A 24,030-nucleotide genomic window follows, 5' to 3' on the forward strand; every position below is an offset into this window, starting at 1 on the left:
CCATCTCTCTCTCTCTAGGGTGTTGGGACTCCACATCATGCACATTTCTGTTGTATACGTGTGGTTTCAACACCTCACAAATAAAACGTCAGTTTAAAAACAACTCTAGACATGCGCACACACACACAAGCATATACCATCCATGATATGTGTTTTGTGTACTCATTTTAACATCTGTCTGACCCCCATACCATTGTGTTCCCCGGTTCTCAGATGACGCCACGGGGAAGGCGAAGGTGTTTAAGCAGTTCAACAGGAAGAGGCAGGGGGCCGTGAAACGCAAGATCCACCAGGTCAACGGACACAAGTTCATGTCCACCTTCCTACGGCAGCCCACCTTCTGCTTCCACTGCAAAGAGTTCATCTGGTAAGGGCACACCCACACACTCCACTGCCCTCACCTCAGAGAGTTCATCTAACGTGATACACATACTGTGATTGTATTGTCGATTGTGTATAATAGAAACAGCCAATTACAATATATTTATTATGTAAACATTATGCCTTGCATGATTTCTGACTGTCAGGTCTTCGGTTACAGGGGTATGTTTGGGAAGCAGGGCTACCAATGCCAAGGTAATTGACACTGTTTTCTTTCTTGGGTCTTTCTTTCTGCTTTCTGTCTCTCTTTTCTCTCACTCTCTTTTCTCCTTCACACCATTCTGTTACCACCCGCCCACTCAGACAGGAAGTAAGTGCTACTCCACAGAGACTGAGCCCTCACACCTCTTTTATTATAGAGTTGCTGAACCCAACCACCATCTCATCTTACAGTGCCTGGCCTCTATCTCACAGACCCTCTGTTTAAAGTTCACTTTCATGAAAATAATTCAGCTGCATGCTCTTTCTCCGAAACAATTTATTAAAATCACCAATGTTTCAGCAGGAAGATGATGCCTTTGTCAGAGTATCTTTCTCTAAATGACAGGATCAGTGACAGACATGGTTTCCATGTTTTCATTCTTATCTGTGTCTGTTTCCCAGTATGCACCTGTGTGGTTCACAAGCGATGTCATCAGTTGGTTGTCACGGTGTGTCCACGCATGAAGAAGCCTGTCAAAGAGCCGGTGAGACAACATACAGAGACCAGCCATTTGACCTTTAACACCATACCCTTAGTACACTACAATAATGTTGTAACAGCTCTGTCATGTCATCACTATGACACCCACACCTGAATGCATACTCCAAAAAAACACCATCTCATCAATGGAATGTGTTCTGACAATGAAATACACTGTGAAAAAATGTCTGGGGATTCCAGAGTTAAAATAGGCTATTCTACGGGTGCATTGTGTTACAGCTGATAGACCTTAGACGTAGACGTATGATGCACAGATATGTATTCAGCACCTGTGTGTTGATCAGGGACCCTACCCAGGATATTGTTTGTGTGGAATTTGTCAATGAGGCAGAAAGGTGTGTGCCAACAACATCAAGCTACTGAATATTATCACACATATTCTACAAGTACATGAAATACATTTTAGGGAACTTGTCTCAACCTGAGATTCAATGTTCAGTACCATTCAAAAGTTTGGACACACTAACTCATTCAAGGGTTTTTCATGTACTTGTAGAATGTAGAAAATAGGACAATAACCCAACAGGACAATGACGCAACACACCTCCAGGCTGTGTAAGGGCTATTTGACCAAGAAGGAGAGTGATGGAGTGCTGCATCAGATGACCTGGCCTCCACAATCACCCGACCTCAACCCAATTGAGATGGTTTGGGATGAGTTGGACCGCAAAGTGAAGGAAAAGCAGCCAACAAGTGCTTAGCATATGTGGGAACTCCTTCAAGACTGTTGGAAAAGCATTCCAGGTGAAGCTGGTTGAGAGAATGCAAAGCTGTCATCAAGGCAAATGGTGGCTACTTTGAAGGATCTCAAATATAAAATATATTTTGATTTGTTTAACCCTTTTTTGGTAACTACATGATTCCATATGTGTTATTTCATAGTTTTGATATCTTCACTATTATTCTACAATGTAGAAAATTGTAAAACTAAAGAAAAACCGAGTAGGTGTGTCCAAACTTTTGACTGATACTGTATGCTGAACATTCAGGTTTCATGTCCCGGTCTATTACACATATGAACAAACCATACCACTGAAGAAAAATAGGAATGAAACAGATTGACACCTGACTTAGTAATATACTGGTATGTGAAGAAAATCATTTCTGTTTGTTAATTAATTATGATGCCATATGATGGTTTGCTTGAGCATACACTGCCACCTGCTGGCCGTGTGTTTTATAACATGCAGTATCTAGACTCGTTCCCCCATTCAAACCTAGGTCAATGGGATGACATACTGATGAATTCTCATTCACAGACCACCAACCAAGGCTTCAGTATCAACGTCCCCCATAAGTTCAACATCCACAACTTTAAGGCTCCCACCTTCTGTGACCACTGTGGTTCTCTACTGTGGGGCCTTGTCAGACAGGGTCTACACTGCAAGAGTAAGATTCTTTCTCTCATTTATCATACTCTCTCTTTCTCTCAGATGTTTATAGACAGGTATAAAATGTTCATGGCTTATTAACCTGTACTTCCTGTGTATTGTGTGTCTGTCCTCTGCAGTTTGTAAGATGAACGTGCACATCCGCTGTAAGGGCAACGTAGCACCGAGCTGTGGGGTCAACAGTGTGGAGCTGGCCAACAAGCTGGCAGAGATGGGCCTGCAGGCTGGGGGGTTCTCCAAACGCAACTCACTGGTGAGAAAGAGAGGTTAAGACACACATACATACAGTGCCTTCAGAAAGTATTCACACCCCTTGACTTTTTCCACATTTTGTTGTGTTACAGCCTGAATTTAAAATGGATGAAGTTATATGTAAGATCCCTCAGTCAAGCAATGCATTTCAAACACAGAAGGAAACCGGTGAGGGATTTCACAAGGCCAATGGTGACTTTAAAACAGTTACAGAGTTTAGTGGCTGTGATAGAAGGAAACTGAGGATGGAGCAACAACATTGTAGTTACTCCACAATACTAACCTAATTGACAGATGGAAAAGAAGGAAGCCTGTACAGAAAACAAATATTCCAAAACATGCATCCTGTTTGCATCAAGGCACTAAAGTAATACTGCAAAAAATGTGGCTAAGCAATTCACTTTTTGTTATGTTTATGTTTGGGGCAAATCCAATACAACACATTACTGAGTACCACACTCCTTATTTTCAAGCATACTGAAAATCTATGGCAAGACCTGAAAATGGTTGTCTAGCAATGATCAACAACCAATTTGACAGAGCTTGAAGAATTTTGAAAACAATAATGGTCAAATGTTGCACAATCCAGGTGTGGAAAGCTCTTAGAGACTTACCTAGAAAGACTCACAGCTGTAATCGCTGCCAAAGGTGCTTCTACAAAGCATTGACTCAGGGGTGTGAATACTTATGTAAATTAGATATTTCAGTATTACATTTTCAGTAAATGTGCAAACATTTTGATAATCATGTTTTCACTTTGTCGTTATGGGGTATTGTGTGTAGATGGGTGAGAAATTATCAAATTAATCAACTTTGAATTCAGGCTGTAACACAACAAAATAAGTCAAGGTGTATGAATACTTTTCGAAGGCACTGTACATACATACCAATATGAACATACTCAGTAGTTAAATGCTCATCCTGTTGTCCCCCAGTCCACTGGAGTGCAGGGCCAGGAGCAGGCCCTCAGTGTGAGGAGGGAGAGTGGAAACCCTGAGCAGCAGACCAGACTGCTGGGCATCTCTGACTTCACCTTCCTACAGGTGCTGGGAAAGGGCAGCTTCGGCAAGGTGAGACAACCACCATAGAGCAATACCACCATGGACTGTGTGATGGTCTAGAGTTGGGTACCGGTAATTAACGTATGTGTGCTGTGTGTTCCTATTTCAGGTGATGCTGGCTCGGTTGAACAGCAGTGAGCGGGTATTTGCAGTGAAGGTGCTGAAGAAGGACATAATTCTGCAGGACGATGATGTTGAGTGCACCATGACAGAGAAGAGAGTGCTGTCACTGGCCAGCTGCCACCCGTACCTCACTCAGCTCTACTGCTGCTTTCAGACACCGGTGAGAGACACATACATTCGTGGTCAAAAGTTTTGAGAATGACACAAATATTGGTCTTCACAAAGTTCGCTGCTTCAGTGTTATGAGATATTTTTGTCAGATGTTACCATGGTATACTGAAGTATAATTACAAGCATTCCATAAGTGTCAAAGGCTTTTATTGACAATTACATTAAAAGTTTATGCAAAGAGTCAATATTTGCAGTGTTGACCCTTCTTTTTCAAGACCTCTGCAATCCACCCTGGCATGCTGTCAATTAACTTCTGGGCCACATCCTGACTGATGGCAGCCCATTCTTGCATAATCAATGCTTGGAGTTTGTCAGAATTTGTGGGTTTTTGTTTGTCCACCTGCCTCTTGAGGATTGACCACAAGTTCTCAATGGGATTAAGGTCTGGGGAGTTTCCTGGCCATGGACCCAAAATGTCAATGTTTTGTTCCCCGAGCCACTTAGTTATCCCTTTTGCCTTATGGCAAGGTGCTCCATCATGTTGGAAAAGGCATTGGTCGTCACCAAACTGTTCTTGGATGGTTGGGAGAAGTTGCTCTCGGAGGATGTGTTGGTAACATTCTTTATTCATGGCTGTGTTCTTAGGCAAAATTGTAAGTGAGCCCACTCCCTTGGCTGAGAAGCAACCCCACACATGAATGGTCTCAGGATGCTTTATTGTTGGCATGACAGAGGACTGATGGTAGCGCTCACCTTGTCTTCTCCGGACAAGGTGTTTTCCGGATGCCCCAAACAATCGGAAAGGGGATTCATCAGAGAAAATGACTTTACCCCAGTCCTCAGCAGTCCAATCCCTGTACCTTTTGCAGAATATCAGTCTGTCCCTGATGTTTTTCCTGGAGAGAAGTGGCTTCTTTGCTGCCCTTCTTGACACCAGGCCATCCTCCAAAAGTCTTCGCCTCACTGTGCGTGCAGATGCACTCACACCTGCCTGCTGCCATTCCTGAGCAAGCTCTGCACTGGTGGTGCCCCGATCCTGCAGCTGAATCAACTTTAGGAGATGGTCCTGGCGCTTGCTGGACTTTCTTGGGCGCCCTGACGCCTTCTTCACAACAATTGAACCTCTCTCCTTGAAGTTCTTGATGATCCGATAAATGGTTGATTTAGGTGCAATCTTACTAGCAGCAATATCCTTGCCTGTGAAGACCTTTTTGTGCAAAGCAATGATGACGGCATGTGTTTCCTTGCAGGTAACCATGGTTAACAGAGGAAGAACAATGATTTCAAGCACCACCCTCCTTTTAAAGCTTCCAGTCTGTTATTCTAACTCAATCAGCATAACAGAGTGATCTCCAGCCTTGTCCTCATCAACACTCTCACCTGTGTTAACGAGAGAATCACTGACATGATGGCAGCTGGTCCTTTTGTGGCAGGGCTGAAATGCAGTGGAATTTTTTTGGGATTAAGTACATTTTCATGGCAAAGAGGGACTTTGCAATTAATTGCAATTCATCAAATCACTCTTCATAACATGCTGGAGTATATGCAAATTGCCATCATCAAGACTGAGGCAGCAGACTTTGTGAAAATTAGTATTTGTGTCATTCTCAAAACTTATGAACACGACTGTACACACACACACACACACACACACACACACACACACACTTGCGAGTCTGTAGCTGTAATGCCTAGAGTGTCCTGTTGAGGCAGCAGTGACCTGACGTTATCTGAGTGTGAATGTAGCACAGTGTGAATGACCCTCTGCATGACAGAGCTATTCTCCCACCCAGGTCAGAGCCTAATCTGCTTTAGCTGTTTGAACCCTCGCTGGCCTACTTCACTTTGGATCAAAATAGAGCAGCGTTGAGTGATGGATCCATGATACAGCCCATTTTCTTTTTCTTTTTTTTCCCTCAGGCTACCACTTCATATCTACACCCCTTGTGTTTGCTTAGCCCACCATAACCTAATTTTGCCCTGGCTCCTATACCCAGCTTTCTTATTCTTGACTGCCACTAGACCCCATCTATCTTAACTTAATAGTTTGCTGTCTTTTTCCTTTCTTATTAGAGGGGGTAAATTGACTTGCTTCAGGTCTAATTGTACCTGCACTCTCACAGAGCCTTTCCACACCATTCATAACCATGACTCTAATGCAGTTGTGTTACTTGTTAATATCATACCAATGACAAGTCAATATAAGACACGGTCAGGAGATAATCATAGTAAGGTAAATAGAAACACTATCGACTACCTAGCTAGTGTGCTGCAGTTGAACAGAACACAGGGTCTGTTCTACCTTGTGCTGGCTAGTCATGTCTGGGACATTTATGACCCAGACAGTACTGCACTTCGTGTTCCACAGGGAAGTGTTTTAGATGAGAGTTTGACGCCACTACCTCCTTGACACAAGGAAATTGGTATGTCCTCGAGCTGTTGTGGAGGTAGTGGGGTTTCATTGTTGTGTATTTGAGAAAGGAACCATTGTCCCTGTGTTCCAGGACCGCCTGTTCTTTGTGATGGAGTTTGTCAATGGGGGCGACCTCATGTTCCACATCCAGAAGTCCAGGAAGTTTGAGGAGGGCCGCGCTCGCTTCTACACCGCCGAGATCACCTCTGCACTCATGTTCCTGCACAGCAAGGGCATCGTCTACAGGTCTGGTAGAGCATGGCGCTTGCAACGCCAGGGTTGTGGGTTCGTTTCCCACGGGGGGCCAGTATGAAAATGTATGCACTCACTAACTGTAAGTCGCTCTGGATAAGAGCGTCTGCTAAATGTCTAAAATGTAAATGTAAATGTCTGACACACAATCAAATGCTCTTATATAGAGACAGCTAACATTTCATTGGAGTGATGCCAAGGTGGCAGGTGACTGGTTCTAATCCATCTAGTCTTTTTACGGGGCTGTTGTCAACTTACAGTAATGGCCAACACAAAGGTCTCTGTCAAGCCTCATGTTGATAAATGTGGCAGCATCATGTGAGTGGCTATGCTAAATGTCAGTGCCACATAGCATGACTACTAGCTTCACGTGACGAGCTAACGTCCTTTCCTGGAAATAGCCTAACCCTAGTACTCCAGGTCTTGCTCTATAACAGTACTAAAGACCTCGTGCTGACTTCTCAATTTATGACCCCAGATGTAGCCCAAGTGTATTATGTAAAGTAATCGCTTTATCGTGTCTCAACTATCTCTTCCTCGTGCTCTTTCACCCTGAGGTAAAGGGCTCATATTATCAGCCTATCAGGGGCAATACAATTGTAATATATTTTTTTGTAAAAGTGCTTTAACCTTGATTTTAGTCCATTAATATAGTATTGAATCGAAGACCAGAGCTAATAGTACCTGATGTCAACATGTTACAGACCACCAGCTTACCCTTTTGAAGAAAACATGAGTTTTAGCGTTTGTCTTGAATGTATCATGACTAGTTCATAATCTCTTTATGTTTGCTGACTGTGCTGTTAGTCATTCTCAGATTTGAAGACCAGATCCACACACAAAATAACTACCCAGCTAGCACATTTTGTTCCTTGGAAGTTGAGGGAATGTACGTTTTTGGTTCTGGGAACAAAGCCATACGTTTCCTGACTGGTAAAACTGAATGTTTTTTAAATGTTCTGAGAACGGAAGTGAAAATGTAGCTTGTTCTGGGATTGTAAATGTTTTGTTGCAGGGAGATTCTGAGAACGTTTTACTATGGTTCCCTAAAAGTTTTCCTGGGAGGTTTTATTAACATTCTGAGAACGGAAATTATAGTTTTTTTAATAAGTAACACTGCTAGCTTAGGTTAGCTGTTTTTAACTACTAGCACAGATATGACACATGGAAATTCCTTTGCTTAGGCATTAATCATGCAGACACATTTCTTTGTTATTGTGGCAAGGCGTCAGTGAGATTCGAACCTATGATCGTCTCTTCTCTATCCATGGAATTAGTCCACTGCGTCACCAGGATGGAGCTAGCATGCCATGTTTTTTTAACTCATACAAAGCTATTAATTTTTGTCTATTCAAACAGACCCCACTTCGAAGTAAGCACTCATTAAGATCAGGCGTGGCCAAGTAGTGGACGCGGCAAACACATCTGAACACACATAACAAGATAGAGGATGGAGACAGTTTTGTTGACGCTAAGGACGGAATGTATGTTTTCAATAACATTCTTAGAACGTTCTTTGAACGTTACTAATGTTTTCTTTTGGTGTTTATGGAACATTTTTTATGTTCTGAGAACAATACTTTAAATAGAACCATGAGGAAATCTGCAGAAATCATTATGCATTACTTTAAATCAGGGCTCTCCAATCCTGTTCCTGGAGAGCTAATTATTAGAATCAGGTGCGCTAGATTAGGGTTGGAGCGAAACCCTACAGGACGGTAGCTCTCCAGGAACAGGGTTGGAGAGCCCTGCTTTAAATAGAACCATGAGGAAACCTGGTGGAAACATTATGCTGAAGTATTGAAATTCCCTCAGGATAACGTTGTTTCTTAACGTTCTCTGAACTATTCATTCCCAATGTCAAACCAGTTGGAGAACGTTCCTAGAACATTACCAAAACTGTAATTAAATGTAACCATGTATGAACTTTTAGGAAATGTTCTGTTAATGTATTGAAGTACCAAGAAAATAACTTTATTTTGTCAAGTTCCTTAAATGTGCTGAGAATGTTCCAAAGCCAAGCAACTGTCATGCACCATTCCCAGAACGTTGTGGGAAGGTTGTATGCAAAATAACCATAGGACAACCACGCTCTAAGAAACATATGGTTCTCAGAACATTATGTGCTAGCTGGGTAACCATTAATATGTAAAATGGTCTGGGTGTACATCACCAACTTCTCCCTCTCCTAGAACTTCCCCCTCACAGTATTCTAGCGAAGCACTTTGTTCCTCTTTGGCTGCAGCTGTTGCCCAATCACCAGTTGTAGATGTGATTCGCAGCAAATCAGCATGACCGTTTGACCCCAAGGTCATGACCACACCTTCACTATGACCTACATCTCACAGACAAAGGTCTAATTTATATTGTCTGTCAGATTCTCCTCCCAGCCAGCCATGCCTTTCACAGGAAATGATGAAGAGGAAGTGAGTGGATGAGATAGAGACTGAGGTTGGTGTAGAGATCTAAATAAACACTGAGCTAAACCAGAGGACAGGAAGCAGGCAATGTTTGTGATTAAGTGGAGGGTAGCTGAGTAGAACAGTGTGTCATTAGACTTGAGCCTAAAAAAAACACCTGGCTCCCTCACAGGCAGCTGTCTGTTGTTTCTATGTAAAACTAATTCTCGCAGGGCTGCTTGTCAGTGTTGATGTTGTACTGAAGCTTCATGATGCCCTGTAACCCTCAAACTCAACTCTGGACCTCAAAGCCAGTTCCACTGCATTTTTTCATTGTTCCCCTCTAATCAGGGACTGATTTAGACCTGGGACACCATGTATGTGCAATTCATTTTCAGGTAGAACAGAAAAACAGCAGGCTCCGGACCTCATAGGGTAAGAGTTGAATACCCCTGCCCTATAACATGTAGTGAAATGTGTACTCCTGGGTTGAATTCCCATGACATTAGTGTTTGGTTGCAAAGAGAGCTGCCCTCACTTGGCCTGTGTTTGTTTTGCCGTGAGCCAGGGGCACCATGAGGAAGTGAGTCAGTATTACACAATGAGTTTACAGCCAGTCAGGACAGGACAAACCAGCTTAAACCAACCACACTATCCTTCCAGTAGTGTGTTTGTGTGCGTGCGTGGCTTAACCTGCCGCACTGTCTTTATCTCTTTCTCTCCCTCTCCCTCTCCCTCTCTCTCACACACTTACATGTTTTGTCAGATCATTACCTCACCTTTACCTGCTCACTCACCATGCCAATCGATCACCTTGGTAACATGACATCACTGCTGTGTCACCTGATCTCAGATTAATGCTATTGGCTGGGTTAATCTGTTTTTCAGACTGCCAAGGCTCTAAAGGCCTCGATGGGGAGGAGGAGGGGCAGCCATTAGAGACACAAGACAATTTAGTGTGACTGGGGATGATTTATTCTGCAGGAAATTACTTATTACTCTGCTCTGCTCCTACCTTATTGTTTCTCCTGATAATAAGTATTGCTTCTCCGCGTTACAGTGCTAATTCAAAGACGCTAGACAAACTTCAAAGATACTAGAGCGAGAAGAGCGCAACGCCAAAACATTTAGTTAATGTCTATGTTTGAAGTGTTCCATTCATTTCCCATTTTGACAGGTCAATATTGACACTGCAGCCCAGCCCCCTCCCCCCCATATGAATGTGACAGACTCCTCTCTGCTGCCAGTCATTTGTCGTGACCAACAGTAGGTCTCTTTTCAGGTCTTCTCCGTGTCTCCTGGTCCTACAGGTGGTCACTGTCCTCATGTGGACTATACTCACCACACTCTTTCACCTCAGACTTATTTTTAGCAACAACTTTGAAAGGGGTTGGCGTGGGACAGTTTAGCAGTCACAAAATGTAATATAGCAGCATTTGCTGACTCGCTGATAATGGGGAGCATACTGGAAATACTGAAAATATAGTTAAATAGTTGCCAAAAAAATGTTAAGTGCAGATTTTTGTGTTTAGCTGTGGCGTCTACAGGTCTGGAGATGTCTGTAATGAGGTATTTATGTGTGAATGTTTATGTTGTGTTTTCCAGGGATCTGAAGCTGGACAATGTGCTCCTTGATAAGGACGGACACTGTAAACTGGCTGATTTCGGCATGTGCAAGGAGGGCATGTTTGAAGGTGTGGCCACGGGCACCTTCTGTGGGACTCCTGACTATATCGCCCCAGAGGTCAGTTTAACCCCCTCTACTCATATACCCCTTCCGCTGCTCTAAGATGGCATTCTTTACCCCAATGGTAATCATGAAACATCAGTTTCCCATAAATCTGTCTGTCATTAGAGTTCACATTCTTTAGGAGCCAGCCCAAGTCCCAGCCCCACTACATCACCCCACCACTCTGAATACCAGCACTGTGACCACTGGTCCTCTAGTCCAGCCTCTCTGGTGGTTAGCAGCTAGGTAACACACCTGTGTTGGATTGGCCACCTGCCACCATTTCAGTTCTGTCAGGAGAGCCCCATCTGCCTCTCACAGGCTCTGTTTGCCAACATTCTTTAAATCCCCACCACCAAATGCACCAAGAGAGGGGTCCTTTGTGAATATGAATATTAATGTATGTATTGGAGTGTGCATGGGTTTGTACGGGAAGCATTTAGTCCGATTTTTATGACTAAAGGGCACAAGTCTGGATTTATGAAGGGCTTCATTGCCATCCCCAACACTCAGTCCTCAGTGTATCCCAATGAAGAGCAGCTAAACTCAGTGACCGGTCTTGGCTTAGTGGAGTTTGGTGTTACCTTCTGTAATATTCCAGGTGATGAAGTACAGTACAGGTTCTTTGCTGTGGTGTGTAAAGTGGTTTGATGTGATGTGTTGTGGGTACCCAGATCCTTCAGGAGATGCTGTACGGGCCGTCTGTGGACTGGTGGGCTCTTGGTGTGCTGCTCTACGAGATGCTGTCTGGCCATGCCCCCTTTGAGTCGGAGAACGAGGACGACCTGTTTGAGTCCATCCTGAATGAGGAGATCATCTATGCATCCTGGCTGAGTGCTGATGCAGTAAATATCCTGAAAGCTGTAAGTCTATCCTTAATGCGGAGCTCATCAATCTTTCCTGAATGACCACAGTTAATCATGTCAATTACAGTCAATGTTGTTCATGTTACAGAGGCCTTTATAGTGTTTACATCAGAGAATGTACAGGTACAGTGCATTCGAAAAGTATTCAGACCCCTTGACTTTTTCCACATTTTGTTACTTTTAAAATGGATTCAATTGTTAGTTTTTTTCCTCATCAATTTATACACAATACCCCATGATGACAAAGCAAAAACAGGTTTTTAGAAATGGTTGCAAATTTATAAAAAATTAAAAACGGAACTATTTAAATAAGTATTCAGACCCTTTGCTATGAGACTCAAAATTGAGCTCAGGTGCATCCTGTTTCCATTGATCATCCTTGAGATGTTTCTACAACTTGATTGGAGTCCACCTGTGGTAAATTGAATTGATTGGACATGATTTGGAAAGGCACACACCTGTCTATATAAGGTCCCACAGTTGACAGAGGTCGAAGGAAGTGTCCGTAGAGCTATGAGATAGGATTGTGTCGAGGCACAGATCTGGGGAAGGGTACCAAAAAAATTCTGCAGCAATAAAGGTTCCCAGGAACGCAGTGGCCTCCATCATTCTTAAATAGAAGAAGTTTGGAACTACCAAGACTCTTTCTAGAACTGGCCGCCCGGCCAAACTGAGCAATCGGGGAGAAGGGCCTTGGTCAGGGAGGTGAGAGAAGGGAGAACCTTCCAGAAGGACAACCATCTCTGCAGCACTCCACCAATCAGGCCTTTATGGTAGAGTGACAAGACGGAAGCCACTCCTCATTAAAAGGCACATGATAGCTCGCTTGGGGTTTGCCAAAAGGCACCTAAAGTACTCTTAGACCATGAGAAACAAGATTATCTGGTCTGATGACACCAAGATTGAACTCTTTGGCCTGAATGCCAAGCATCACGTCTGCAGGAAACCTGGCATCATCCCTACGGTGAAGCATGGTGGTGGCAGCGTCATGCTGTGGGGATGTTTTTCAGCGGCAGGGAGACTAGTCAGGATCGAGGGAAAGGTGAACGGAGCAAAGTACAGAGAGATCCTTGATGAAAACCTGCTCCAGAGCGCTCAGGACCTCAGACTGGGGCGAAGGTTCACCTTCCAACAGACTACGCAGGAGTGGCCTCGAGACAAGTCTCTAAATGTTCTTGAGTGGCCCAGCCAGAGCCCGGACTTGAACCCGATCGAACATCTCTGGAGAGACCTGAAAATAGCTGTGCAGCGACGCTCCCCATCCAACCTGACAGAGCTTGAGAGGGTCTGCAGAGAAGAATGGGAGAAACTCCCCAAATGCAGGTGTGCCAAGCTTGTAGCGTCATACCCAAGAAGCCTCTTGGCTGTAATCGCTGCCAAAGGTGCTTCAAAAATTACTGAGTAAAGGGTCTGAATACTTATGTAAATGTATATTTCCTGAGTTTTTTTATTTATAAATTTGCAAAAATTTATAAAAACATGTTTTTGCTTTGTCATTATATAGTATTCTGTGTAGATTGATGAGGGAAAAAATACATGTAATATATTTTAGAATAAGGCTGTAACGTAACAAAATGTGGAAAGAGTCAAGGGGTCTGAATACTTTCCGAATGCAATGTAACTGCCAAAATAAAGGAAACCCTTGAGTAAATGAAGGACACAAAGTACAGTTGAAGTCGGAAGTTTACATACACTTAGGTTGGAGTCATTAAAACTCGTTTTTTCAACCACTCCACAAATTTCTTGTTAACAAACTATAGTTTTGGCAAGTCGGTTAGGACATCTACTTTGTGCATGACACAAGTCATTTTTCCAACAATTGTTTACAGACAGATTATTTCACTTATAATTCACTGTATCACAATTCCAGCGGGTCAGAAGTTTACATACACTAAGTTGACTGTGCCTTTAAACAGCTTGGAAAATTCCAGAAAAGTATGTCATGGCTTTAGAAGCTTCTGATAGGCTAATTGACATCATTTGAGTCAATTGGAGGTGTACCTGTGGATGTATTTCAAGGCCTACCTTCAAACTCAGTGCCTCTTTGCTTGACATCATGGGAAAATCCAAAGAAATCAGCCAAGACCTCCAAAAAATGGTAGACCTCCACAAGTCTGGTTCATCCTTGGGAGCAATTTCCAAACGCCTGAATGTGAATGTAAATGTAAGGTTCCACATTCATCTGTACAAACAATAGTACGCAAGTATAAACACCATGGGACCATGCAGCCATCATACCGCTCAGGAAGGAGACGCGTTCTGTCTCCTAGAGATGAACGTCCTTTGGTGCGAAAAGTGCAAGTCAATCGCAGAACAACAGCAAAGGACCTTGTGAAGATGCTGGAGGAAACAGGTACAAAAGTATCTATATCCACAGTAAAACGAGTCCTATATCGACATAACCTGAAAGGCCGCTCAGCAAGGAAGAAGCCACTGCTCCAAAACCGCCATTAAAAAGCCAGTCTACGGTTTGCAACTGCACATGGGGACAAAGACCGTACTTTTTGGAGAAATGTACTCTGGTCTGATGAAACAAAAATAGAACTGTTTGGCCATAATGACCATCATTATGTTTGGAGGAAAAAGGGGGACGCTTGCAAGCCGAAGAACACCATCCCAACCGTGAAGCACCATGCTGTGGAGGTGCTTTGCTGCAGGATGGACTGGTGCACTTCATAAAATAGGAAGGCATCATGAGGAAGGACAATTATGTGGATATATTGAAGCAACATCTCAAGACATCAGTCACGAAGTTAAAGCTTGGTCGCAAATGGGTCTTCCAAATGGACAATGACCCCAAGCATACTTCCAAAGTTGTGGCAAAATGGCTTAAGGATAACAAAGTCAAGGTATTGGAGTGGCCATCACAAAGCCCTGACCTCAATCCTATAGAAAATGTGTGGGCAGAACTGAAAAAGCATGGAGCAAGGAGGCCTACAAAACCTGACTCAGTTACACCAGCTCTGTCAGGAGGAATGGGCCAAAATTCACCCAACTTATTGTGGGAAGCTTGTGGAATGTTTGACCCAAGTTAAACAATTTAAAGGCAATGCTACCAAATACTAATTGAGTGTCTGTAAACTTCTGACCCACTGGGAATGTGATGAAATAATTAAAAGCTGAAATAAATCATTCTCTCTACTATTATTCTGACATTTCACATTCTTAAAATAAAGTGGTGATCCTAACTGACCTAAAACAGGGAATTTTTACTAGGATTAAATGTCAGGAATTGTGAAAAACTGAGTTTAAATGTATTTGGCTAAGGGGTATGTAAACTTCCGACTTCAATTGTATATTGAAAGCAGGTACTTCCATCCACACAGGCGTGGTTTTCTGAGTTAATTTAATGATAATATTTTTGCATTGTAATTCCAGAAAATGTCCTTAATATATCTACAGTAATAGTGGAATTGTGTTTTGTAATATTTTTTCCCAAAATTAATAATCTTGCCCACACAAAATTGCATTTTAATGGTGTAGCAGCCTTATTGGTCAACAAAAGTCGGACCGGCTCTTGTTGTCAAATTTACTGGGGTCAGCAGATCTCTTGTCAATTAAACAACGTACCAGTCAATTTGACAACAAGAGATTTGCTGGCCCCAGTCAATTTGACAAGAGATGGTTCGTTGTTGAATTGTTACATGTAGTACCTTTTTAAGCAATTAACATCCTATCATGCTTAGGGTCATGTATAAAAATGCCCAGTTGCCCATTATTTTGGCTACCATGGCTAGAAGAGATTTCTTTGAAAGAGGGGTCTCAAAGGAGCAAAGGGGTTTAAAGTGTGTGTGTCAGACACCAGATCTCAACCCAATTGAACACTTATGGGAGATTCTTGAGCGGTGCCTGACAGAGCGTTTTCCACCACCATCAACAAAACACCAAATTATGGTATTTCTTGTGGAAGAATGGTGTCGCAACTCTCCAATAGAGTTTCAGACACTTGTAGAATCTATGCCAAGGCGCATTGAAGCTGTTCTGGTGGCTCATGGTCTCCCAACTCCCTATTAAGACACTTTATGTTGGTGTTTCATTTATTTTGGCAGTTACTTGTATGTCAAAGAGTACAATTTGTCTCTGAACCAAAGAGCAAGGAAATCAATATCTGCACAGTTGTATATTTAGAGCTTTAGAACCAATAAGTACAATTAGCCTACCAGTCAGCTGTTTGCATAATGGGATACCAACATTATAGACCGCCAGTTTTAAGTAGCAACGCTTCCATACGAACGTAACTGGCACCCAGACATCTGTGGCTATATACACAGGGAGAGAATGCATATAAGCCGCAGTGGTGTAAAGTACTTAAGTAAAAATACTTTAAAGTACTACTCATTTTTAGAGATACTGTACTTTACTTAACTATTTATATTTTTGGCAACTTTTACTTCACTACATTCCTAAAGAAAATATTGTACTTTTTACTCCGTACATTTTCCCTGACACGCAAAAGTACTAGTTACGTGTTGAATGCTTAGCAGGACAGGATAATTGTCCAATTCACACACTTACCAAGAGAACATCCCTGGTCATCCCTACTGCCTCTGATCTGGCGGACTCACTAAACACAAATGCATCATTTGTAAATTATGTCTTGAGTGTTGGAGTGTACCCCTGGCTATCCATACATTTTTAAAATGCCGTCTGCTTTGCTTAATATAAGGAATTTGAAATGATTTATACTTTTACTTTTGATACTTAAGTATATTTTAGCAATTACATTTACTTTTGATACTTAAGTATATTTAGAACCAAATACTTTTAGACTTTTACTCAAGTAGTATTTTACTGGGTGACTTTCACTTTTACTTGAGTAACTTTCTATTAAGGTATCTATACCTTTACCCAAGTATGACAATTGGCTACTTTTCCCACCGCTGATAAGCCCTCAGGTTAGAGCGATCACACAGGGCAGGGGTTTGGGGATAGTTTTTGGTCAGTGCAGCGCTGTAGCTGGGTGTGTAACAGATCATCTGGGTCCTAGTGTATGACTGTAGCCACACCCACAGTGCTCCCACAGTGCTCCCCCCCCCTCCCCCCACTGATTCAAACAGAGAGCACATTGTTTGGTGTTTGACAGTTGAGATGCTGAGGTTGACATTTTCCCACCTCATATTTGACTGTCAAATAAGAGAGGGGTAAATGTGTTTCATTGTCTTGTTGCTTTGCATTAGAGGTCTTCTCAGATCCCAAAATTGAGATCCGAACCGAATTGGATCCGTTAAATTCCGACCCCACCCCTGAGGTGGACCATATCCGATCCAAAAGATGTCCGAGCTCAGAGAGAATCGCATCGAAATTGGGTCGGTCTGTATCCGACCTACATGGATCCGAAATATAAAAAATGCAAACCAGCAAAAAATGCTGACATGTCTGGCATTGAACTTTAATGTGATTTTTGGTTGTATCTAAAATAATTGCAGCTTAGTATTTTCACAATGACATCCCTATAGTTAGATGGAGAACATTATGAGGTTTTCTTTATTTCTGTTGACCAAATATATGAGTAGGATGATTTTTTTTATGTGATGATGAGCGAATAGTTCACTTTTTTCTGTAACCTAATATTATGTAGGCCTATTATTTTACTGAGCAACATTACAATCTAGCCTATTTAACTTTTTTGATCAACATTGATTTAGACTAAAGGTAGGCCTGTTTGACCAGCAAGCTGCAAATTACAGGAGGATGGAGTCTCCCATCTGCATTCCTGTGTCATTTCCAATAATTGTGATCTGTAGGTCTAGGTTAGTTTTCTCGCTATGACAACGCTACAATTGGATGTCGAATATTTTGAGGTTTTTAGAGATCTGTTAATTTTGTTTCTGTTGACCATATTTTTGAGATTAGAGGATTTGTATATGGTGATATATAGGACGCCTAGTGAGTGCTGTGTGTTAAGACATATTTTGGTAGGCTATTTCTATAACTCAGGTCTAACTCATTATAATAGCCTAATATTTTTTGTTCTAAATGAAATGTGGATATATCCTTTAGGCCTACAGAATTAGCCTATACAGCCTGAGATTGGTTTGGATGCGGGTTTGATAGAAAAGTAATGCATGCTACGGCTGTGTAATCCTACCGTCCAGAGAGTTAATAAAAGATGAATCATTGAAGAAAGAAGTTGTCCTGATATTTCTTATACCTATCCATGCCATACACAATCAATAAATCGGCAGCCTTTCAATGTCCGGCTACAACGTTTTCTGCAGATAAACCTATGGCTATCAGCACACACACACATACACACGCAACATGAGCAGATTCACTTGGTAAATTTTTTTTCTTTATTAAAGACGATCAGAAAGAATGTGTCGGTAACTTTGCATTATAGAATAACTTATTTAGTTTAAATGAAAGCCACAACTAGCACATGAATGAGTCACTAATCTTTGCTGACAAATATCACACTTGACTTGAGTCATTCAACATTAGTTAACAAACTGTTATTTTAAACAAAGAAAATACCCAAATAAAATAGCTAAATAGCCTACTAAATAGGCCACGCCCAAACAAATTAGAGAGCCTAAATAAACTAGTAAATTGAATAAATAAAATAATTACATTAAATAGCTCAGGTCTTGAAAATATGGGCGACCAGCTTTTTCCCCTCCTTATCCACAATGTGCATAAATGAGGCCCATACAGAGGATTTGCCTGTCGGGTTTGCCTCCCTGTACTCTCTTTCATTCAGTTTATTCTTCACATCAGCAAAGAATGACTCAATGTTTCATTAACTCACTTTATATAGACAGGGGCTATCACTCTTTCCCACTGCGTCCTCCTCCTCTCCCACAACAAGGAGCCTATTTTACCCCGCGCCACTGACGTACAGTGGCTCATTTTCATAAAGTGAATATGCAGTTTTGTCGCAAAATGATAAAAAATGATATTGACACATTTGGTTTGATGAAAGGGGTAATCATATGAGAGAATAAAATGTAAATGTGTGAAATGTGTGTTTATGTTGTTTAGGAAGTTAAGAACTAAACTCTTCAAATATAATACCGACCTCGGATCCCGGGTCATTATTTCACATATTTTCACACAGATCCGAGGTTCGTGGGCACTGAGCGGGATCCGGCCCAGGATCCGAGGGTTAACTACAAAATGTCGGGTTGGATCCGGGTCAGATATCGGATAATCCGGTTCGGGTAGATCCGTGAAGACCTACTTTGCATGTCTCTCTATCTGATATAGTTGGCTTTTTCCCTGCATGGTGTCTCTGCAGAGTTTAGTTCTCAGGCCTGGCAGAGTGGATGGATGGCACAGCTCCGGTAGAGCCAGTGGAAAATATGATTGACTCAAATGGGATTGCCCAATTTCAACTTTGTGGTCAGTTGAGAAGGACAGAATTACATAGTGCATTTCTCTCTGTCTCATCATGAACTGAATGACCCATTTCCTTTGATCCTCTACACTTCTCTCCAATGCTCTCATAGCCTCTGCTTGTCTCCTCCTTTCTCTACATCTGCTCTCCTCTCCCCTCTTCTCTTCTCCTCTTTCACTGTGAACTGCTTTGTTCAAATGGAAAAAAAACAAGATGGCACTGGGGTGATTAAGAGTGTTACTTAGATTAGATCTCGCTTTAATTCTGGTCAAGTCTCTGTTCGTTAACTGTGTTTGGGTCTGGTGTGACAAGACCTATTCATCTTAGGGTGGACTGGGGGTGAATCTGGCCTCATTCATCCTGGGAGAGAGAGGGCTGCTCATTAGTTTTGGCTGAGTGGGAATGCCACTGCTAGCCCCAAGGTGTGTGTTCAGACTCCTCCGCCAACACAAAGCTGTTCATTTGTTAGTCTGGAATCGCTCCTCTGGGAAATGTGTTTTTAATGTTGGTTTGTTGTGTTTCCTTTGACTCTTAATTCCCCTCAGCTGCTCTAATCCTCCAACTTCAGATGTTAGTCAGAAGAATGTAAGGTCCACGTCTTAAGTCCAGGAAATGGTTGCTTGGTTTTGTTGGCTCACAGTTAAGATGAATAGAATTTACAAAACACGTTTGTGTCTCGCCAGATGCCAAGATGAGCTGGAAAAGAAGGTGCTACTGGGCCTCTGGGTGTGTGTGTGTGTGTGTGTGTGTTTCTGCAAGTGTGTCAGGGAGGTGGATGGGATGTCATTCAAGGTCGAACCAGAGCTGATGCAATTCTCAAAAGTCAAATTATAAGCCACACTCAAATGATATACTCCACCCTTTCATTAACACACATTTATATAATTTTATTTTACTTTTATTCACTTCTCATATGCAGTTATATTTCTGTTCTCTCCACAGTTCCTGACTAAGAACCCAGCCCGGCGTCTAGGCTGCGTGGCGGCGGAGGGCGGGGAGAACGCTGTGACTAGCCACGCCTTCTTCACTGGAATTAACTGGGACAAGCTGAACTGCAGGGAGCAGGAGCCGCCCTTCAAACCCCGCATCGTAAGACACACACACACACTTGATACACACCCGACACACACACCTGATACACGCACTCCGCATCGTAAGTCTCATACACACACACCTGATACACCTGATGAATCACACACACAACTGATACACATGTTTGATGTCAATACAAACTGTTTACAGTAGACACTACGGTTGAATTGTAAAACCTACCTCTGTCTTATTGTACCATTACAATGCACACCCAGTTTACTCTCTTATCCATTGTATTATGGTAGGTAGTGGCCTGGGTTATGAAGGACATGCAAATGAAGGTGGTATCTGTTGGCAGTTAACCCCAAAGTATTTATAGAACCTCTCACTGATCTTTTGTGTTATTGTAACGTTACCTCCTATGCTGTCTAACCAACACTCCAGAAAACTGCGGAGGACGTGAACAACTTTGACCCAGACTTCACCCAGGAGGAGCCCACCCTGACGCCCATTGAGGACCTCCTTCCCTCCATCAACCAGGACGAGTTCCACAACTTCTCCTTCACCTCTCCTGAGCTGCTGGACGACTAGGAGGGCCTGTGTGACACCCCAGCACCCCCAGACTTCTGCTCTACCAACTGAGCCATACAGGACCACAATGTGTCTGGCTCTGGCTAGTTCACAGGCACAGTTGACTGGTTGGCACTGCCTTAGCCTGTATCTCTAATGTTGAAGGGCAGTTTAGACTCCGCCCTCGTCACTGTGGGATATGACTGTCTGGTTCTCTGTGGAGAAAGAGAGAGAAGTTACTCAATGAGGCCAGATTTTAATCAGATGTTCTGTTTTTCCATGATCCTTCCTGTCATATTTGGAAAACATGGGACAGTCCTGACTTATAACCATTTTACATTTTAGTCATTTAGCAGACGCTCTTATCCAGAGCGACTTACAGTTAGTGAGTGCATACATTTCTTTTCTTCATAACCTTGTGTATTAATGCGTAATAATGCTCTTACAGTATCTGATTGACTGCAATGCAAAGCCATTTTAATGGCAATTTGTCCCCTGATATGGAAAGATTAATTTGCCTACAGGTACTTCAAGATGAATATGTCACTTTTTGAACAATTGGGAATTGTGTGTGTCTGTGTGTGTCTTTATTAACTTGGCATACCTTTTGTTCAATGCTGGGATCATTATTCAAGATAACTGCCTGTGACTCCAGCACAGTCAACACAAATGATGGCAGGGAAAAGGGTAACGTAACCAGCACTGGAAAGGTTTCCCAGAACAACTGAGCTGCTCGTTAATACTGGACTGCAGAGGGGGCTGTGTGAAATAGTTTCTCAGTGATGTGAGTCCTTTACGGAGAACACACCCTCAAACACACACACACACACACACACTCACTCAATCATTCGAGTAGATAAATGTCAGACACTTTCCCCTTCCCTCAAACACAGGGATGTGGTATGTGGAGAGAGAGAAGAGAAAGGGAGAGAGGGAGACATTGTGTCTTACACCTTGTTTTGTCTCTGCTTTTTAAGAATACATCTCACCCTGTGCCCTGTCAAAATGGTACATTGCTAAAGCTTTGTTCCCTGCATTTAAGATTGGTTTATGAAAGCATATGTTTCTAGTGAGAAGTTGTTTTTATACATTATTTTCTGAAGGAATCTTTTGTCATTGGTCAACAGTGTGAGATGATGCAACATTTCATCTGTATTGACTGAACTGGTGATTCAGAGCTGTTGTGAAATTTCAGAAAGTTTTTCTCTGTTGCATCTGCCTGCACATATCAGCACCTGGTGAAGAGTTGGGTAAATTGAGAATGTATAGCAGATGTCAGACAAGGAAGAAAACCAATTACAAACATGCCAATGGTCAAAACAAAAGCATATTTTTTGGATGAGGTTTATATGGATTAAGGTGTGCTTCAATAACTGCCAATACCTAAATTCTCTTATTTTTATTTTATCCAGTTCTTTGTGATCACAGTCCTTCAACAGTTAACTTAATACCATTTATTAATTTCCCCCAGACCCACCCTTTCTCACACACTCACTGAATTTATCTGCAATGAGACATTCCTTGTTTGTGGGCAGACAGGCTGGGAGACAGGCTGCAGGCTGCCAGCACAGTGAAAGCTCTTTTCAAGGCTGTAAATCATGAAGGTAATGGAAAATGCTCTCCAATGTCCATTGACTTACAGTGCCTTCAGAAAGTATTCATACCCCTTGACTTATTCCACATTTTGTTGTGTTATAGCCTGAATTCAAAATTGATTAAATTTATGTTTTTTCTCACCCATCTACACACAATGATGAAAAAGTTGTAGCTAATTTTTTGAAAATGAAATACAGAAATATCTAATTTACATAAGTATTCACACCCCTGAGTCAATACTTTGTAGAAGCACCTTTGGCAGCGATTACAGCTTAGTCTTTCTAGGTAAGTCTCAAAGAGCTTTCACATCTGGATTGTGCAACATTTGCCCATTTATTATTTTCAAAATTCTTTAAGGTCTGTCAAATTGGTTGTTGATCATTGCTAGACAACCATTTTCAAGTCTTGCCATAGATTTTCAAGTGATTGAAGTCAAAACTGTAACTCAGCCACTCAGGAACATTCACTGTCTTCTTGGTAAGCAACTCCAGTGTAGATTTGGCCTTGTGTTTTAGGTTATTGTCCTGCTGAAAGTTGAATTCATCGTCCAGTGTCTGGGGAAAAGCAGACAATCAGGTTTTCCTGTAGGATTTTGCCTTTGCTTAGCTCCTTCCCATTAATTTTTTTGTCCCGAAAAACTCCCCAGTCCTTAACGATTACTAGCATACCCATAACATGATGCAGCCACCACTACGCTTGAAAATATGGAGAGAGGTACTCAGTAATGTCTTATATTGGATTTGCCCCAAACATATTAAGTACAAAAAGTAAATTGCTTTGCCACATCTTTTGCAGTATTACTTTAGTGCGTTGTTGCAAACAGGATGCATGTTTTGGAATATTTTTATTCTGTACAGGCTTTCTTTTCACTCTGTCAATTAGGTTAGTATTGTGGAGTAACTACAATGTTGCTGATCCATCCTCAGTTTTGTCCTATCACAGCCATTAAATTCTAACTGTTTTAAAGTCACCATTGGCCTCATGGTGAAATTCCTGAGCGGTTTCCTTCCTCTCCGGCAACTGAGTTAGGAAGGACGCCTGTATCTTTGTAGTGACTGGGTTTATTGATACATCATCCAAAGTGTAATTAATAACTTCAACATGCTGAAAGGGATATTCAATGTCTGCTTTTTTTATTTTTACCCATCTACCAATACAGTGCCTTGCAAAAGTATTCATCCCCTTGGAGTTTTTCCTATGTTGTTGCATTACAACCTGTAATTTAAATTGATTTTTATTTGGATTTCATGTAATGGACATACACAAAATACTCCAAAATGGTGAAGTGAAATAAAAAAAATAACTTGTTTCAAAAAATTCTAAAAAATATATAACGAAAAAGTGGTGTGTGCATATGTACTCACCCCCTTTGCTATGAAGCCCCTAAATAAGATCTGGTACAACCAATTACCTTCAGAAGTCACATAATTAGTTAGATTGCACACAGGTGGACTTTATTTAAGTGTCACATGATCTGTCACATGATCTCAGTATATATACACCTGTTCTGAAAGGCCCCAGAGTCTGCAACACCACTAAGCACGCGGCACCATGAAGAGCAAGGAGCTCTCCAAACAGGTCAGGGACAAAGTTGTGGAGAAGTACAGATCAGGGTTGGGTTATAAATAAATATCCGAAACTTTGAACATCCCACGGAGCACCATTAAATCTATTATTAAAAAATCGAAATAATATGGCACCACAACAAACCTGCCAAGAGAGGGCCGCCCACCAAAACTCACGGACTAGGCAAGGAGGGCATTAATCAGAGAGGCAATAAAGAGACCAAAGATAACCCTGAAGGAGCTGCAAAGC

At 42.0% G+C, this 24,030-nt stretch overlaps 1 protein-coding gene across 1 annotated transcript in view; it reads left to right on the forward strand.

The window, feature by feature from the left end:
* Positions 1 to 23,185, forward strand: part of LOC311145898 (protein kinase C eta type-like) — a 34,832-nt gene extending 11,647 nt beyond the window's left edge. The window contains exons 3-14 of the mRNA XM_084182268.1: positions 214 to 367; positions 542 to 576; positions 985 to 1,067; positions 2,344 to 2,473; positions 2,595 to 2,728; positions 3,663 to 3,797; positions 3,898 to 4,071; positions 6,527 to 6,681; positions 10,692 to 10,830; positions 11,490 to 11,678; positions 19,960 to 20,106; positions 20,494 to 23,185. Of these exons, the coding sequence (XP_084038394.1) occupies positions 214 to 367; positions 542 to 576; positions 985 to 1,067; positions 2,344 to 2,473; positions 2,595 to 2,728; positions 3,663 to 3,797; positions 3,898 to 4,071; positions 6,527 to 6,681; positions 10,692 to 10,830; positions 11,490 to 11,678; positions 19,960 to 20,106; positions 20,494 to 20,640 (1,622 nt within the window). The 3' untranslated portion in view covers positions 20,641 to 23,185. The remainder of the gene's footprint in view (positions 1 to 213; positions 368 to 541; positions 577 to 984; positions 1,068 to 2,343; positions 2,474 to 2,594; positions 2,729 to 3,662; positions 3,798 to 3,897; positions 4,072 to 6,526; positions 6,682 to 10,691; positions 10,831 to 11,489; positions 11,679 to 19,959; positions 20,107 to 20,493) is intronic.
* The last annotated feature ends 845 nt before the right edge of the window (positions 23,186 to 24,030 follow it).

This window comes from Coregonus lavaretus (genome assembly GCF_964263955.1).
Source record: "Coregonus lavaretus genome assembly, chromosome: 18".
NCBI classification, from domain to species: Eukaryota; Metazoa; Chordata; class Actinopteri; order Salmoniformes; family Salmonidae; genus Coregonus; species Coregonus lavaretus.